The sequence below is a fragment of a genome, unplaced genomic scaffold, assembly GCF_019419815.1.
Source record: "Pyrus x bretschneideri cultivar Hongxiangsu unplaced genomic scaffold, Pyrus_bretschneideri_v1 Contig10, whole genome shotgun sequence".
Classification (NCBI taxonomy): Eukaryota; Viridiplantae; Streptophyta; class Magnoliopsida; order Rosales; family Rosaceae; genus Pyrus; species Pyrus x bretschneideri.
The window spans coordinates 3,068,377-3,085,361 of NW_025999391.1; the positions used below are offsets into that span (position 1 = coordinate 3,068,377).

General features: G+C 38.8%; 2 protein-coding genes and 1 pseudogene across 5 annotated transcripts in view; 2 read left to right on the plus strand and 1 right to left on the minus strand.

Moving 5' to 3' along the window:
- LOC103941161 overlaps positions 1-1,214 on the plus strand; it is a 29,131-nt gene extending 27,917 nt beyond the window's left edge. For 3 of the 4 annotated variants that reach the window (XR_001952687.2, XR_001952686.2, XR_007251273.1), the window contains exon 6: positions 22-34. Coding sequence is in view for 1 of the 4 variants with exons in the window: in XM_048565673.1 (XP_048421630.1) it covers positions 22-435 (414 nt within the window). In the remaining 3 variants the exon portion in view is untranslated. Of the gene's footprint in view, positions 1-21 lie in introns of all 4 variants that reach the window. The other variant, XM_048565673.1, reaches the window with a different exon arrangement.
- LOC103941157 lies at positions 890-7,865 on the plus strand (annotated as a pseudogene).
- A 224-nt stretch (positions 7,866-8,089) lies between these two features.
- LOC103941158 (disease resistance protein RPV1) lies at positions 8,090-15,408 on the minus strand. The gene is made up of 4 exons (XM_018645968.2): positions 14,757-15,408; positions 13,505-14,609; positions 9,561-9,848; positions 8,090-9,471 (listed from the first exon to the last, which is right to left on the minus strand). The coding sequence occupies exons 1-4, from the start codon at positions 15,368-15,370 to the stop codon at positions 8,197-8,199; spliced, it is 3,282 nt and encodes a 1,093-aa protein (XP_018501484.2). The 5' UTR covers positions 15,371-15,408; the 3' UTR covers positions 8,090-8,196.
- Positions 15,409-16,985: the final 1,577 nt, after the last annotated feature.

The following is a 16,985-nucleotide window of genomic DNA, read 5'->3' on the forward strand; positions in this document are numbered from 1 at the left end:
GTTGCTTATGTTTATTGGCAGATATGGGCACATGCAGACCAGAGGCATATTGGATTCCTTGGTCAGGCAGAGTTTTACAATGCCCTTAGACTTGTCACGGTGGCACAAAGTAAGAGAGAACTTATGCCAGAAATGGTGAAGGCAGCATTACATGGCCCGGCTGCAGCTAAAATACCCGCACCCAAGATAATCTTGCAGCGACTCCTGCCCCTCAGTTCAATTCTGCTGCAGCAGCACCTGCCACTCAGGGTGGTGCTGTCACTCCAACGTCCTCACAAAATCTTGGGTTCAGGGGACCATAAATACCACCTCAGTATAGTTCTTTTGGAGCAGCACCTGCCACTCAGGGTGGTGCTGTCACTCCGATGTCCTCCCAAGATCTTGAGTTCAGGGGACCACAAATACGGTCTCAGTTTAATTCTGCTACAACAATGACTCAGGGCGGTGCTGTTACTCCAACATCCTACCAGAATCTTGGGTTCAGGGGATTAGTGTGTGAATGTGAACCAGCAAAATTTCATTTCTCAAGATGGCAAGTCAATTAGGCCTCCAGTGCCTCCATCTAGTTCTGATTCCCAGCCCACACAGGGTGTTGCTGCCCAAGGCTTTCTCATGGGAATGGCTTTTCTCCCTACTCATCTTTTAGAGTCGATGTGTTTTCTGCAACCCCATCTCAACCAAAGCAGAATTTTCCTCTTGGCAGTGTACCCGTCTCATCAACCATTGTGCCAGTATCTGCTGGGACCCAGTCTTCAGCTAGCCCAAGTACACAGGTTGGTGGGCAGCCTTAGCCGGCCCAGTCATTTGCAAAAGCAAACAACCAGGTCTCAGCTCCTCAGACTAGTGCTACGAGTTTCACCTGGAGCTGGGAACGCTGCTTCTAGTCAGTCCCATATGTTATGGCCTAGGATGACTCAAACTGATGTCAGAAGTACACCAATATTTTTGTGAAAGTTGACACAGATAGAGATGGGAAAATCACTGGTGAAGAAGACCGCTACCTATTTCTGAAATGGGGACTACCAAGAGGTTGTATTATTTTCTTTGAATTCATCTTTTAGCTTGCGTTTTACAGGCACAGGTGCCATGTGGTTATTGAAGCTCTTTTCTTTTGTTTGTTTCTCTTCTATGTTAACTTGTAACTAAACTTATGCATCTTTGCAAAACATGTACTATCCCTATCCCGTAGTTAAATTTGTTTATTTTTCCTCTTCCGGGTGGTGGATTGACAATGTTTTGTTGGTGACATTTAGCATGAATTCCTGAACATGACAGGCTAGATCTAGCATATTTTTCTGCGAGATGCTTTGCTGCTGGATGTTCATTCGTTGTGATGTGTTTGTATTTTGATATAAAACTTACTTGATGCCATAGATATTTTGGTAGATATAAAATTACATTTGGAAATGGAGTAATTTTTTACCGGAAAATTGACATACAAACATCCATAAATACTACCCATCATGCCACATTATCTTGAAAGCGAATGTCGTTATTGCATGTGAAATTTCAGGGTGTGTTAAAAGCTCATGTAGTGCACTTCTTCGAGCTGATAGTACAGGCATGGAAACTGTCCATAGTTACAGTTATGTGCCTATATAGTAAGACCACAAACATAACTTTTGGAAGCTATAAGTTCCCCCACTCTTAACTTTATGCTCTGTTTACATCTGTCAGAGGTTTTAAAGCAGGTGTGGGATTTATCCGATCAGGACAACGATAGCATGCTTTCTGTCAGGGAGTTTTGTGTTGCGCTATATTTGATGGAGCGGTTTAGGAAGGGACGCCCTCTTCCAGCAGTGCTACCAAGCAATGTTATGTTTGATTTATCCCATATTTTTCAACCTGCAAATAATTACTCCAGTGCTGGTAATGTAGCCTGGAGACTTGCATCTGGTATTCATCCATAATCACTTTTTTCTTTTCTTTTCTGTTTTTTTTTTTTTTTTTTTTTTTTGAAACCATATGTCTTTCTCTGGTGGAGAATAGTTTCTTATTTTTCACTTTCAAAGGCTTTCAACAACAGCAACCGATGCCTGGTCCTGGTGCTCGGCACATGGCGCCCCCAGCTGGAGGAAGGCCACCGAAGCCAGTTGCTCCTTCTCATGCTGTGGAAAGGCAGCAGGCCAATCAGCAGAAACCCAGAGTACCAGAATTGGAGAAACATCTTGTAAATCAACTGAGTACAGATGAGGTTAACTCGCTGAATTCAAAGTTCAAAGAAGCAACCGAAGCTGATAAAAAGGTACTTAGAACTTTAATGTTTCCCCAATTTTTTCAGCTTCAGCAGCAATGTGATGTGTGCATGTTACATTCTGATAAATGTCAAATCATAAAATATATCCCAAAGACTGGGAATTCTTGTGATTGTGGGTTTTACTTTGCTCTTAATATCGCTCATTTCAGTGGAAAAGATTTTGATCAAGTTTAAGTAGGGAGGCTGTTAGGGTTTTGAAGTTCATGATCACTTCTTTGATATTAGTAATTTCAATGATTGGCATTCCTCATGTTTTTAGTGCATGGCATTCATTATACTTTCTTTTTGATACAGCATTTATTATACTTTATTGCAGTTTTGTTCCTTTTTCAGCTTGTTTTTCCTCAACCTTTTGATGCGATTCCGTTTGCTCTTCGCAGGTAGAAGAACTGGAGAAAGAAATTTTGGATGCTTGAGAGAATTGAATACTTCGGGTCAAAATGCAGGAACTTGTGAGTATCTCGTGTTCTTTTTAGCCCTTTCTTTCTTGTATGCCATTGGTTGTGCATATTGATCATTCTACAGTAGTTTTAATTTTGGTGTTTGAATATAATTGTTCTACGATTGATGGATTTTTGGACGTCCTAATCCTTTGTTGCTTTTAAATAATCGGAAGACTTCTTAGTATTTGATCTTTGTGGTGGTGTAAGATGCTTTTTTGAACAATTGGATGTTTGTGGTCTGAATTAGTATTGATTCTTGAATTGACAAGTACTCTTGAGAGAAAGTGCAGATCACGTGTTTTATCATTGTCCTATAGCTTCATATATGTGGCTGAGATTGTGTAGGAAAGGAAATGTAAGCTGGGTAATTCATGCAGGGTACATATGTAGTTTGGTGGTGATATGAAGGCTTTTGTGAGGGTGCAATATGCCAGCAATTTATTGGGGTTTCTTGGTTTGAGAGAAACACGAGGGTTTTTGAAAACTATATATTTGGGGTGAGGAGTAGTTATGGAATAAAGTTAGATTTTGTTCACCACGTTGGCTCAGTATTTTCTCAATTTCATGATCCATATTTCCTTAGCCATATTCTTTGATTGGGAAGATGCTGTTTTTGGATATTCTAATTTATGTTGAAGGTCCTGTATTAGGAAGAAATGTTCATGTAGTCTAGTTTTCATTGTCGTCCGTTTTAAGGTGGGGACAACTTAGCTGAAGAGATTGCACTGTTTGAAATAAAGCATTCCTTCGTATGCACCATAATGGCGATGAAATAAAGATCCAAATTTGGTTGAACGGGGAATTGGGGGATGGGAATATTTTATCATGTGTGTAAATTAAGACCACATTCTTACAAGATAATTTTATATTCCTTTAGGCTCAAAATATTTTAGAAGGCATTTGACTCAAAAATGTAATAATTTTGTATCTAGCTACTAGCATAAGGAAATTATGTTTTACTTTCAGTTTTTGAATGCTGATTCTGCATAATTGTGAATGCTGGTGCTTTATTTTAATCTCACATATATAGGGTGTGGTGTTGAAATATAATGTATACCTTGTTATATTTGCTCAAATATATTTTCTTATTGGTATAAGGTTTTGTATTAGAGCAGATGTGACAATCGCCTCAAATGAGATCACAGAAAGGGCATCTGCTGAGAGACGTGAGGTATGCTGTTGGATACTGTAGACTAAGCACATATTTGCATTAATCTTTTCCTACTGTCTTGGCTTACTGAATACTACATGAATCTAGGCTGAGTCCCTGGCTAAGAAATATGAAGAGAAATACAAACAAGCTGGAGATGTAGCTTCCAAGTTGACTATTGAAGAAGCCATGTTTCGTGATTTACCGATACCTTTCACCACATATAAATTTGTGGACAATTAGTGACCCCATGTTGTGTGTTTGCTTTTGCTCATTTGAAGATCAAGGTGTCAAATGCTCGCTGTTTGTTTTCTTAGATCTGAGTCATAATTACCTGTACATGTGATGTGAGATTGCGTGCTTTTATTTTTATGAGATAAGTGCCAATCAAAATTCAAAAACAAGTATGAGTAGGACGTTTTATTTTTTGGAGAAACAATAAGAATTATTTAATAGTTTTTTGGCCTGTTGGGATAGATAGCTGATGACAAAGAGAAAGTAGTGTGGGAAAATAAGATCAGTTGAATGGTCATACCCCTAGCGGTGTATTCTTTTTATTATCACTGGACTGATTATCTTATGTGATTTATATGCAGGAGAAGAAAATGGAGCTATACAGGGCAATTGTCAAGATGAACCAAGAAGGTGATGCTGGTTTTCCATTTCAGGTACCTTTGCACAACCTTGCTGTTTAAAAAATATCTTTGATCAACTTGTCTAAGATCATTTCCAACTGAAATTTTCAGGATTGTGTTGATTGCATCCAATTAGATCTTGATGGGCTTGTGAAAACTCTCAATGAGCGCTGCAAGAAGTACGGATTACGCTGAAAGCCTACAACATTAACTGAGCTTCCCTTTGGTAAGTGATCTCTTTCCTTAGATAATTTCTTGGGAATCTAAGAATATTATATATAACGATAAGAGTACTTACATTAGCTTATTCTTTATCTAACTATCTGATGGATTGTAGATAGAACACATTGTTTTTGGATACACTTTTGCTTTGGGTAGTCAAATTATTTCAATATATTAATAGCATTGCCTTTCTAGAAGCCGAAAGTCATTCTATTGTTAAATTATCAATATCCTACACAGAAACCCTTTGTTTGATTATCAATATTCGTATTCTATGTAGCTTTCATGAATGTGTCATTTTCTTTTTTGTTATTGTTAACTGCTGTGGTATTTGTACTACGTTGCATTTTGTAATCTGAAATTTTATTTTATTTTCATATAGGCTGGCAATCTGGCATCCAAGAAGGAGCTGCTGACTGGGATGAGGATTGGGATAAATTTGAAGACGAAGGTATGCCAAAAATGAGTTATTATAGGTCCAGTATTGTCTCTGAGATAATAAATTTCTTTTAGCACTTTAGATTCCTTTTACCTTTTCACCTTGTGGTAAATGGATCATATTGCCTGCTTTTTATAGTTTTTGTCGTCTGGTTGTGGTTTGCTAACCTGTTTAGGAGTTTTAACTATTCGAGGTGACTGATTCAGAAGTTTAATTGTCAGGATTCACTTTTGTCAAGGAGCTCAGTCTTGACGTGTCAAATGTCTTGGCACCTCCAAAACAGAAATCATCATCAGTTCAGAAAGAAAAAGCTCCCCCAGTTGAGAGTCCAGCAACTGCTTCTTCCCCTAAAGTTGATGTTAAGTCAGAAAAGCCTCAAAGTACGGATGCCAAGGTTGTTGAAAATGGAGCAGCAATGATAAAAATGAGGACGAGTCAGCAAAAAGTGCTCTGAACAGTCCGTTTGCCAGCGGTACTGTTGGAAGCCCATCTAGAGAATTTTCAAACTACGGAAAGACAACAGACGCAGACGCCTCACCCCGTAATAAGGAATCTCGAAGGTATAGTTCTAGATCTGTAGTTTTCATATTTAGGGTCACCCTGATACGTGCAAAATTGTTGATATTCTAAACTTTCATGCGCAGGATGATCATGTGGGTGCCAGGTCTATGTTTTCTGGCGACAAGGGTTCCGAAGAACCAGCATGGGGGACATTTGACACTAATGATGACGTTGACTCGCTGTGGGGTTTCAATGCAGTTAGTACCACCAAGGTAAGCCGATATTGTACAATCAGTAATTTTTTTTTTTTTTTTTTTTTTTTGGTATTTTAGAGTGCATTCAGTATTTATTTATTAGAACTCAATTCTTTGACCTTGTGTTTATGCTGACCGAACCTTGCTCCATGATTGCTGTTAATACCGCCTAGTTTTTGTGGTGGTGACCACCACTTATCCTTGTTTTAAGAGTTGCCTCAAGTGTCCTAATGCTACCTGAGTTGTTTAGTTATTAAAGATGGTTCTGGGAATTTTAACGTTATTTGAATAGTTTCTATCTTCACCATTCTGATGGTTGCATCATGTAAATCAGTTAGTAGTACGGGTATTTTAACCAAGTATGGCGAAACCTAGTTTCCTGATTTCAGTTTTGGTTCACTGTAGATATAAAAAGAAGTGGGTTGAGGGATTGTTGGTGGTGCAATTAATTGCACATTGAAGGGGACTCTGATTCAACACTTAGGTCTTGGTTAATTTTAGTCAAGATCATTTTTGTGTTGACAACTTGACGTTGACAAGAGATGGTGCAATATTGCGCACACTTTTTGAATATTGACGTTTTCCAGGTTAATCAATGTATTAATCATTGTTAAGAATAGTGACTGGAAAAAAGAAAGCTAAATTTCAAGTTAAAAAACTAGCATTCATTGTGATGTTAGACACACTTCTTGTTAACATTTTGTAGCCGATGGAAAGTTTCCATTATTTTGCACCTTCCAAGTAGGCATGGATTCTAGGTTTCAGTGAATCCACTTTCTTTTCTAATAGCATGTCGGTTACATAGCACTTTCAAACTTTTTGTTTTTGTGATTTTATATTTGTTGTTATTGCTGGCATGCTGGATTGTGCTGGAACTGCTCTTAATCATGTGTGATGTAGGATATGGATCAAGAGAGTAATAAGGATCACTACTTTTCTGGCCCTGGGGAGTTCGGCCTCAACTCAATCAGGACTGGGTCATCACAAGGAGGTGGCTTTTCGCAGAAGAGTCGCCCTTTTACTTTCGACGATTCTGTTCCTAGCACACCACTCTCAGCCTTCAATTTAGGATATTCACCGCCAAGGAACAAGGATAGTTCAGAACCTTCATTTGACACCTTCTCTAGGTTTGATTCGTTCAGAAGCACCCAAGATACTGGATTTTTTCATCAACCAGAAACACTCGGAAGATTTGATTCTATGCGCAGCAGTAGAGATTTTTATCAGGGTCATGGTTTTCCAACATTTGACAACATCCCAGACCCGTTTTGCTCTTCAGCGGCATTTAGGTCATCACTGGACAGTCAAACTCCAAGAAGAGACTCGGACCCCTTCGGATCTTCAGGTCCATTTTGGACGTCACTGGGTAGTCAAACTCCAAGAAGAGAATCAGATTTGTTCGGGTCTTCAGCAGCGCCATTTAGGACATCATTCGACAGTCAAACTTCAAGAGGAGACTCGGACGCGTTTGGGTCCCCTCCATTTAGGACATCATTCGACGGTCAAACTCTAAGAAGAGACTCGTACCCATTTGGGTCTTCAGGGCCTTTCCGAATCTCATTGGAGACTCCGAAAAAAGACTCTGATCATTGGAGTGCATTTTAGTCAGGTAGTTGCTCTGCTTTGTTTGTGTCCGCTATTTTCCGTTCCAAGCGTTTCTATCAAGAGTGTTACGGGCCGTGGCCAATCTTTTATGCTTGAAATCACTGTGCTTGTAATGTGTCTTTTGTATTTCATTTCTTTGTGTATGCATCTCGCTTTGTCTCCATTATTTTTTCCTTTAGCTTATAATTTTTCTCCGTACTTTTGGAATGTTTCTAGTCCTATTGAGGCGATGACCCTTATAGTTTTATCGTTGTTACAAATTTGATGATTGTATTATTAAAATGGAGCTGTGCCTTTCTTTTTTCGACCTTAATTTGCTGTAATATTTTATCCCCTTAATAAAATTTGTTCTGCTGATCTTTCTTCTGTTCAAACAAGAACATTCTGTTTTGCCGGTGTTAGTCCAATCGGGCATTCATACTTTTCACTCATTGCAGTTCAGCTATCGAACCATTGCGAATTTTGTAGTGTCGAATGTTCAAACTACCGCGCTTGGTCATGAGAAATTTACTTTGCCCTGCCTGGCGTATTAATTAATGTCTAAGTTTATGTTATAAAGGCGAATGTCAAGATGCCGCTGGACTTGATCAAAGATAACAAACATGATATTACACACACTTGTCTATAACATTGGGCTTTATAATGTATCAACAATACTAAAATAATAAGAGCCTTGCCTGTTTGTCACTCTTATTTCTTGGGCAGACAAGTGAGTGCTGTCCATGAACTTGCCATTTTCTTCAGCGCCGTGCAGCCTTCAGCTTCAACATTACATAGCACTGGGAGCTCTGGCAAAGATTGAAGCTGCGTGCAGCCGACTAAGTTGAGTTTAGACAACCGAGAAGCTCGTTTGATGCTTGCAGGTATGCTCCTAATCCTGGTTCTAGACAGATATATGCTTTTCAATGAGGTTGAGCAAACGAGACCATCAGGGATTTCCAATATACCGCTGTCTCTGAGATCTAGTTCTTCTAAAGAGAGAAAACCGGTATAGGTGAGAGGCAATTTTTGAAGTGCCCAACAGCCATACAAGCAGAGACGTTTAAGATTGGCTAAACGGTAGATGCTTGTTGGGAAAACCTCAAGTTGCTGGCAACCACTGAGGTTAAATTCTTTGAGAGCAGTGAGGAACTCAATTGATGAGTGTAGCTGTCTAATTGCTGTTCCACTTAAATTTAAGGACTCTAAATGTTCCATTGGCTCCAAGATCTCTGGGAAGTTTTCAAGTCTGGAGCACCAAGAGAGATCGAGTTCCTCGAGATATTTCAATTTACAAATGCTCCTTGGGATACTTGAAAGCCATTTGCAACCATGTAGTTGAATTCTTTTGAGAGCAGGGAGAAACTCGAATGGTGAGTGTAGCTCTTGAACAGCTGTTCCACTTAAATTTAAGGACTCTAAATGTTCCATTGGCTCCAAGATCTCTGGGAAGTTTTCAAGTTTAGAGCACCTAAAGAGATCGAGTTCCTCGAGATATTTCAACTTACAAATGTTGGTTGGTAGACTCACAAGTCTCTCGCAACCATACAATGTTAAGCTACTTATATCCATGGGAAGCTCAAAAAACTCGCCAAGAGATGTGCATTGATCTAGATCAAAACTACCAGAGACTTTAAGCTTACACCTGTTGCTTGGAAGTTTCTCAAGGTCTTTGCAACGACTAATACTCAAGTAAGAAATATTTTCGTTAGACCAAACTGATTCAGGCAACTCCTTTATACCACTTTCTTGTAAATCTAAGTATTGAATATTTCCTGGCATCTCTGGAAGATACTTGAGACTGCTGCAGCCTCCAAGATTAAGATGAGTAAGCTTGTCAAGATGTTGAAAATACCAAGGAATTTCAACCAAACTTTTACAGCCCCAGAGATATATCTCCACAATTTTTAGACTCTGAGAGAGATTTGGAACTTCTGTTAGATGTATGGAGTCACGCAGATCGATAACTTGTAAGTTGACAAGTATCTGCAACAAATGAAATAGAAATATAAAGAATTAATAGAATTTCTACACTTGATTTTATACAAGAATTAAAATAGGCATTAATAATATACCTGGTCTTCTTTCCAAAGCTTCTGAACTTGGCTATATGGCATATGAAGCTCAACTAAATTTTCTGGAGAAAATTTTGACGGCAGAGATTCCAGTGGATATTCAGACCAGTAAAGATAATGAAGAGAATCGGGAAGGTCTAGAGAATCGGTGAATTTGTAGTCAAATATTCCAGAATGGTCCACAATTAGCATTATTAGGTTAGACATCTTTTTGAAGTTTGCATGTTTCAATGGTTGCTCTTCAATCTTAGACCAATTAACCCGTATGGCTTGAACAATTGAAGTTTCCTGACAATAAGAACAAAGTTTAAATGTGAATATATATGTTTTCAACATTTGAAAATGTAATACGCATTTGGAAAAAGAATTCTAAAACGTTATAGAATAATTTAGAGTATTTGCGATGGTAATGATGTACAAGTGTGCCGTAAAATATCCAAGATAATTGTAATAAAATAAGTGTATCCTCCTCTAGTTGTTTGAATAACAAAAATTTCTTCATATTCCAAATACTTCCTTACAATTCCGCCAGTGTAAGTTTATCTTACATTGTGGATCCCAAACCCGGATAAAGGAGAAGGGGGAGGGCGTTAGGTAGTCGACAGCTAGTACTCCTAGGTTACGTTGAATCCATATGATAATGAATCCTAAACGAAATTGCACTAAAGCTTCATCACCTGTAAGTGGCGCGTTGTGTGGCCCGAGCACAATGATAAGTGAGCTAGGGTCGCTGTATCTCCATTGGCGCCTAGATGCAGTGTTAAATGAGAAAGGGAGCTATAGAAACTTCTTTTTGAACGACTCCACTCAAGGTTGTTTGGAAGCATATGCTCCTATCAACTTTACACAGGACACGTAAAAGAAGTACTTGGACCTTATTAGACGCGGGAGGGTGAAGAAACTAGGACAGGAGGGTAGAGTTCAAGAGAGTAGAATGCGTTCAGGAACGTGGAATATAGGAACCTTAACGGAAAAATCTATGGAAGTAGTGGAAGTTATGGTGAGGAGAATGATAAGAATCATGTGCCTACAAGAAACTAAGTGGGTTGGTCTTAAGGCAAAGGATCTCGAAAACTCGGGTTTTAAACTTTGGTATTCAAGCACGGATAGAACGAGAAATGGTGTTGGCATCATCGTGGACAAGACCTTGACATAAGATGTTGTAGATATCAAGAGGATAGGAGATAGAATTATGGCAATCAAGATTGTAATAGGACAAGAACTCATCAATGTGATTAGTGCATACGCACCCCAAGTAGGGTTGGATACGAGTTTGAAGGAGAAATTTTCGGAAGATCTTGGAGACTTGGTGCAAGGAATCGCCCAAACGGAGAAGGTATTTGTAGGAGGAGATTTAAATGGTCATGTGGGCAACGAGGCAAGCAACTATGGAGGTTTTCATGGTGGCCATGGTTTTGGGGAGAGAAATGAGGATGGAGAAGCCATCTTAGATTTTGCAATGTCATACGATCTTTTCTTAGCCAACACCTTCTTTAAGAAGAGAGAAGAACATGTAATCACCTACAAGAGTGGGTCATCAAAAACACAAATAGATTTTCTTCTAATGAGGAAAGGGGATCATATAACTTGTAAGGATTGCAAAGTTATACCGGGAGAGAGCTTGGCTAACCAACATCGCTTGTTGGTGATGGATGTACATATCAAAAGAGAGAAAAAAGAACAAGACCTTGAAGTGCCCAATGACTAGATGGTGGAATCTAAAAGGAGAAATACAAGCCATTTTCAAAGAGAAAGTAATCATCCAATGCGTTTGGGATAGGGAGGGGGAAGCTAACCAAATGTGAGATTCCATGGCTAGTTGTATCCGAAAAGTGGCAAAAGGGGAATTAGGAGAGTCTAAGGGCTTTGCTCCACACCAAAAGGAATCTTGGTGATGGAAGGAGGAGGTACAGACAAAGGGTTAAGGCTAAGAAGAAATATTGTAAAGCCTTATACAAGGATAAGACCAAGGAAAACGATGAAAGGCATAGAATAGCAAAGAAAGAGGCGAAGAAAGTTGTGAGAGAAGCTAAGCTAGCGGCTTTTGACGATATGTATAAGCGACTAGATACCAAACAAGGAGAGTTAGATATGTATAAACTAGCTAGAGTACGGGAAAAAAAAGACAAGGGACCTAAACCAAGTGAGGTGCATCAAGGATGAGACTGGAAAGTTCTTATTACAGAGAAAGTGGTCAAAGATAGATGGAGAGGTTATTTTCATAAGCTTTTCAATGAAGGACATGAAAGGAGTACTTTGGGGGAGTTGAGTACCTCAGAAGAGTAGAAACTACTTATTTTACCGCTGAATTAGGAAGGAAGAAGTGGTTGTAGCTTTGAAAAAGATGAAGCATAGAAAAGCAATGGGTCCAGATGATATACCGATCGAAGTGTTGAACGTCTTGTGAGAGACGGGTATAGCATGGCTTATAGATCTTTTCAATAAGATTTTGAAAACGAAGAAGATGCCAAATTAGTGGTGAAATAGTACTTTGGTGCCGATCTACAAGAATAAGGGCAACGTACAAAATTGCATAAACTATAAGGGTATTAAGTTAATGAGTCATACAATGAAGCTCTGGGAGAAAGTAATTAAGCATAGACTAAGGCAAGAGACACGGGTCTTGAACAACTAATTCGGGTACAAGTCAGGGCGCTCAACCATGGAGACAATCTATCTCTTACGAAGATCAATGGAAAGATACAGAGATATGAAAAAGGATTTGTACATGGTCTTTATATATTTGGACAATGTATGATAGGGTTCCAAGATACATTCTTTGGAGGATTTTAGAGAAGAATGAAGTACGAGTAGCATATACCCAAGCTATAAATGTATGTATGATGGAGCAAGGATTGTCGTAAGAACTCATGAAAGACAAACCGAAAGCTTCCCCATAACTGTAGTGTTACATCAAGGCTCATCTCTAAGCCCTTACCTTTTTGCATTGGTAATGGATGAGTTAACGAGACATATTCAAGATGACATTCCTTGGTGTATGCTTTTCGCAGACAATATAGTGTTGATAGATGAAACTCAATGAGTAAATACGAAGCTTAACCTTTGGAGAGAAGTGTTGGAATCTAAAGACCTTCGTCTAAGTAGGTCAAAGACAGAGTATATTGAGTGCAAGTTCAGTGCACTTGGAGGCCCATATGAGTTAAGGGTGAGGATTGGAGACCAGGAAGTACCAAAGCGTGACTGCTTTCGCTACTTGGGATCTATCTTGCAAAAGAACGGAGAATTGGATAGACCTCAACCATAAAATACAAGCTGGATGGATGAAGTGGAAGAGTGCGTCCAGCGTGTTATGTGATCGTAGTATGCCTTTGAAGTTTAAGGAAAAAAATTTATAGGACGGCAAAAAGGCCGACAATGCTTTATGGCGCGGAATGTTGGGCAATGAAGCATCAACATGTACATAAAATGGATGTAGCGAAGATGAGAATGCTTTGTTGGATGTATAGGCACACAAGAAAAAATAAGATTAGGAATGAGGATATCTGAGGTAAAGTCGGAGTAGCTGAAATTGAAGGAAAGATGAGAGAATATCGGTTACGATGGTTTGGACATGTGAAACAAAAGCCTACTGATGTTCTGGTTAGAAGATGCGATTACGGGACAAAGGTCCAGAGCCGAAGAGGTAGAGGAAGACCTAGGAAGAGACTCTAAGAAAAGACTTAAAAGTAGTTGGATCTAACGAAAGACGTATCATAGGACCGAGTGCAATGGCGTTCTAAGATTCTGATCCCACCTAGTGGGAAAATGCTTTGTTGTTGTTTTATTCCAAAGACTTACATAATAAAAATTCAATCAAATTATTTTTTAAGAATCTGACTTCTTTGTTATAAATGATTTTTACTTTGGTGTGTTATCATTTAAAGTTCGCTATTTGTTTTTCTAAAACAAGAAAAGGAAAAAAATTGAATGCATTTGGCTCTTACCCTTTTATACTTCAGTACATGATAGACATCCTCATCAGTGAACAGCCTATTCCGTTTACCCAGATCTTCAATACATTGCTCTCGAACAATTGTCCTTCCCATTTCTTCAAGCAAACCATGTATCTCTATGGTTTCCCTTCCCTGTTTTGAATCAGTTGATATGAGAGACATATCAATGAGAAATCTAATTCCGGCTCTCGCAAAGAATCCACGAACATCTAACATTCGTTTTACCATATCCACATGCCTCCCTTGATGAAAACATGCTAAATCCAGAAATATCTCCTTCTCATGTCTTTCCAATCCATCATAACTTAGTCTCAACACTCCTTGGATACTTTCACTGGGAAATTGTTCCAGTTTGTTGAATTCATTTTCCCAGTCTTGTTTTCTTTTGCAATTGAAGAACAAGGACCCCAAAACTATAAGAGCTAAAGGAACACTTCGGGCATAATCCACCGCCTTTTCTGCCAATTCCTTATAATCTGTTCTACGAGCACTGTTATTTTTGAAAGCACGCGAACAAAAGAGCTGAAGAGCGTCATCCCCTTTTAATCCCTGAACCTCGTAGATCTTATCATCTTCAACAATTTGCTCGAGTGTGCGACTGTCTCTACTTGTGATAATGATTCTACTTCCAGTGCCATACCGAAGACGATTGCCAGCTAAACGTTTCATTTGCATTGAATCACTCACGTCATCTAGAACAATGAGGACCTTTGTGCGGCTGAGCCTTTTTTGAACCCTAGTTGATCCTCTGGGCAGAACTTCTTCCTCTAATATCTCCTTAAGAAGTGCTTTTTCCAAGCGATCTAGTCCATCTGCTTGTTCTGAGTTCTTCCTAACATTCTTAACAAAACAAGAAGCTTCAAATTTGGAAGAGTGTCTGTGAAATAGAGCCTCCACAAGGGTGGTCTTGCCAATACCATCCATGCCCCAAATACCTACAGTGATGCAAGCGTCAGGCGAATGGATGCCTAATAGCGATTCGATCTGCTCAATGCGGCTTTCAATTCCAACAAAGCCCCTTAAATCACAGGATGATTTGCGACACAATTTGGTCCAAATATCTTTTACAACTTCCTTAACTAAATCGGCTTCCATCCTGGCATATGTATATATATATGATTATGAAGGAAAGCAATAGTTAGTCATAACTATACCTTACAAAATCTTAGCATAAATCAAGTCGTCACAAGTTTAAAGAAAATTTATAATTTTATACACATTAATTAAAGAGTTAGTTTGTTACCCGGCGTTTTCTGAAAGATGAAACCCAGATATACTGGTTGCATTCGCCAAAGCCTCCCTCCACTTGTGCACCTTGAAACGTTTTTGGTGTTGAGCAAATGCATCCCCATAACTCCTGTGTTGTTTTCGTACATCCCAAGCATTGGTGTGGTAAAAAATGGGTATAACCATCTGGCCATATCTTTCCTTGCATTTGAGTATATGCACAAGCTCATCTAAACACCACGCGGAAGAAGCATAGTTTTGTGAGAAAACGATCACCGAAATCTTGGATTTCTCGATTGCTTCTAGAAGGGCAGGTCCAATTTCTTTTCCTCTCTCAAGTGTGTTATCGATGTAGGTTTCAATTTTCTTCTGTAGTAAGGCATCGTGAAGATGGCTGGTAAAAGTAAGGCGGGTGTCCTCAGCTCTGAAACTGATAAACACATCATACTTTTCTCGACGTGGGGGAATATCAGCATCATCATCATCAGCAACAGCAGTAGAATCAGCTACATCAGAATCAGCCGCAGAAGATGAAGACGAAGAAGAAAATGGTCTGCAGCACATGTACAACAGAGTCCCGATTGCGATGACGATGATGTTGAAAACTTGAATGAACCCAATGAACTCCATCTCTCTATCTCTTAGATCAGATAGCAGAAAGAGAATCTTAACTACAGTTGCACATGAGAGTAGATCAAATTGAAATTGTAGTCCTTGTTTTTGTTTTTTTTTTTTTGAACGAAATTGTAGTCCTTGTTAGGTATGTGCACAAGATTACAAACGCTGCCGGGAGAGACAAGGATTAGTCACTTTCACTTAATTAAAAAATATTTGATAATTGATAATGCTACTACGCGCTTTATGGAGTAGTGGCAAGCACACAGTTGCCAATAGGGCCCCCTTCCCGGCTTTACGCGCTTTCGGTATAAATTTAACTTTGTTATTCCGTCCACTGATTTCATTTTTTGACCCGCAGAGCATCCAAAGCAATTTAATCTGACAAGGAATAACCAACACCCGGCATGTCAGTGTTGCGTCAAGGTGACGCACTTGCTGAGGCATTATTAGTATAGAATGTAGAAGTGGCAATTCTGAGTGTGGTTGAAGATAAAACGGATTTGAATTTTTAAATCAAACTTGAAAAAAATAAAGCCGACATCCAAGCCGGTTTTGGTTGAGTCTGATTTTGAAAAGCAAAGTCCTTCCCATTCAATAGACTTGATTTCAGGAGTCATATCGACCCAATAAGAAGAGTAAACTGAAGGAAGAGAGATCAAGGGGGAGGCTTGCAGTGTGAGGGGAGGACTTGGCTGGATCGTGGTTGCTCCTTTTCCAAGCTGTTTTTTTTGGCTAGTTCTGAATTAAGGAGGATGAAATGAAACAAGAGAGAGAGACCAGGCACATAACTTAGCCTGAAAGTAAACAAGAAAAATGAGTGGTGGATTGCCCATTAATCAAGCTGTGAAGTGAAAGGTCATAGGAGCTATGAGACCCCGATTAAGCGTAGGAATGGATTTGGATCCTCTCTTGGGCTAAAAAATCTAAGTCTCCTGATCAAATCACATTGATCATTGGATTTGGATCAAACTGCTTCAATTATTATAACTTTAGAGAAATCTTCTGTTTGTAGATGTTGGATCAAAATCGAATGGTCCGTTTGATTTGGTCAGGAGGCTCATATTTTTGAGCTCAGGAGAGGATCTAAATCCCGTAGGAATTAGTTTAAAGGAAAACTAATGAAAATGGCCTCAAACTTTTGAGTTTTAACGATAATGACAAAATAAAAGGTAGAGTGAATAGTACTAGATTTGATATTTTTAGTCTAAAAATATGGTTTTTCATTAAAGTGAACAGTATTACAGACTTTTCGTTAAAACTCCCTTAGTTTAAAGCTGACAAGTCACAAGTCACAAGTCACCCCCTTACATGCTTTACGTACAAGCTACAAAGTTAACTTTTTTTTTCAATCCAATGCTTCCCTCTTTAGTAGGTCATCCAATAAAATTTAAAGAAAACTAATGAAAAATATTTAAAAATTTTGAATTTTAACGATAACGATAAAATAAAAGATAAAATGAATTGTATCGGAATTGATTTTTTAGTGTAAAAATAAGATTTTCGTTAAAGTAAACAGCACCGGGAGTTTTTTGTTAAATTTCTTTAAAGTTTAATCTTGTCAAAGACAGTTAACCTATAGTTGGTGGGTCACCGTAACACGTTACCTGATTATTTGTTCATTATTACG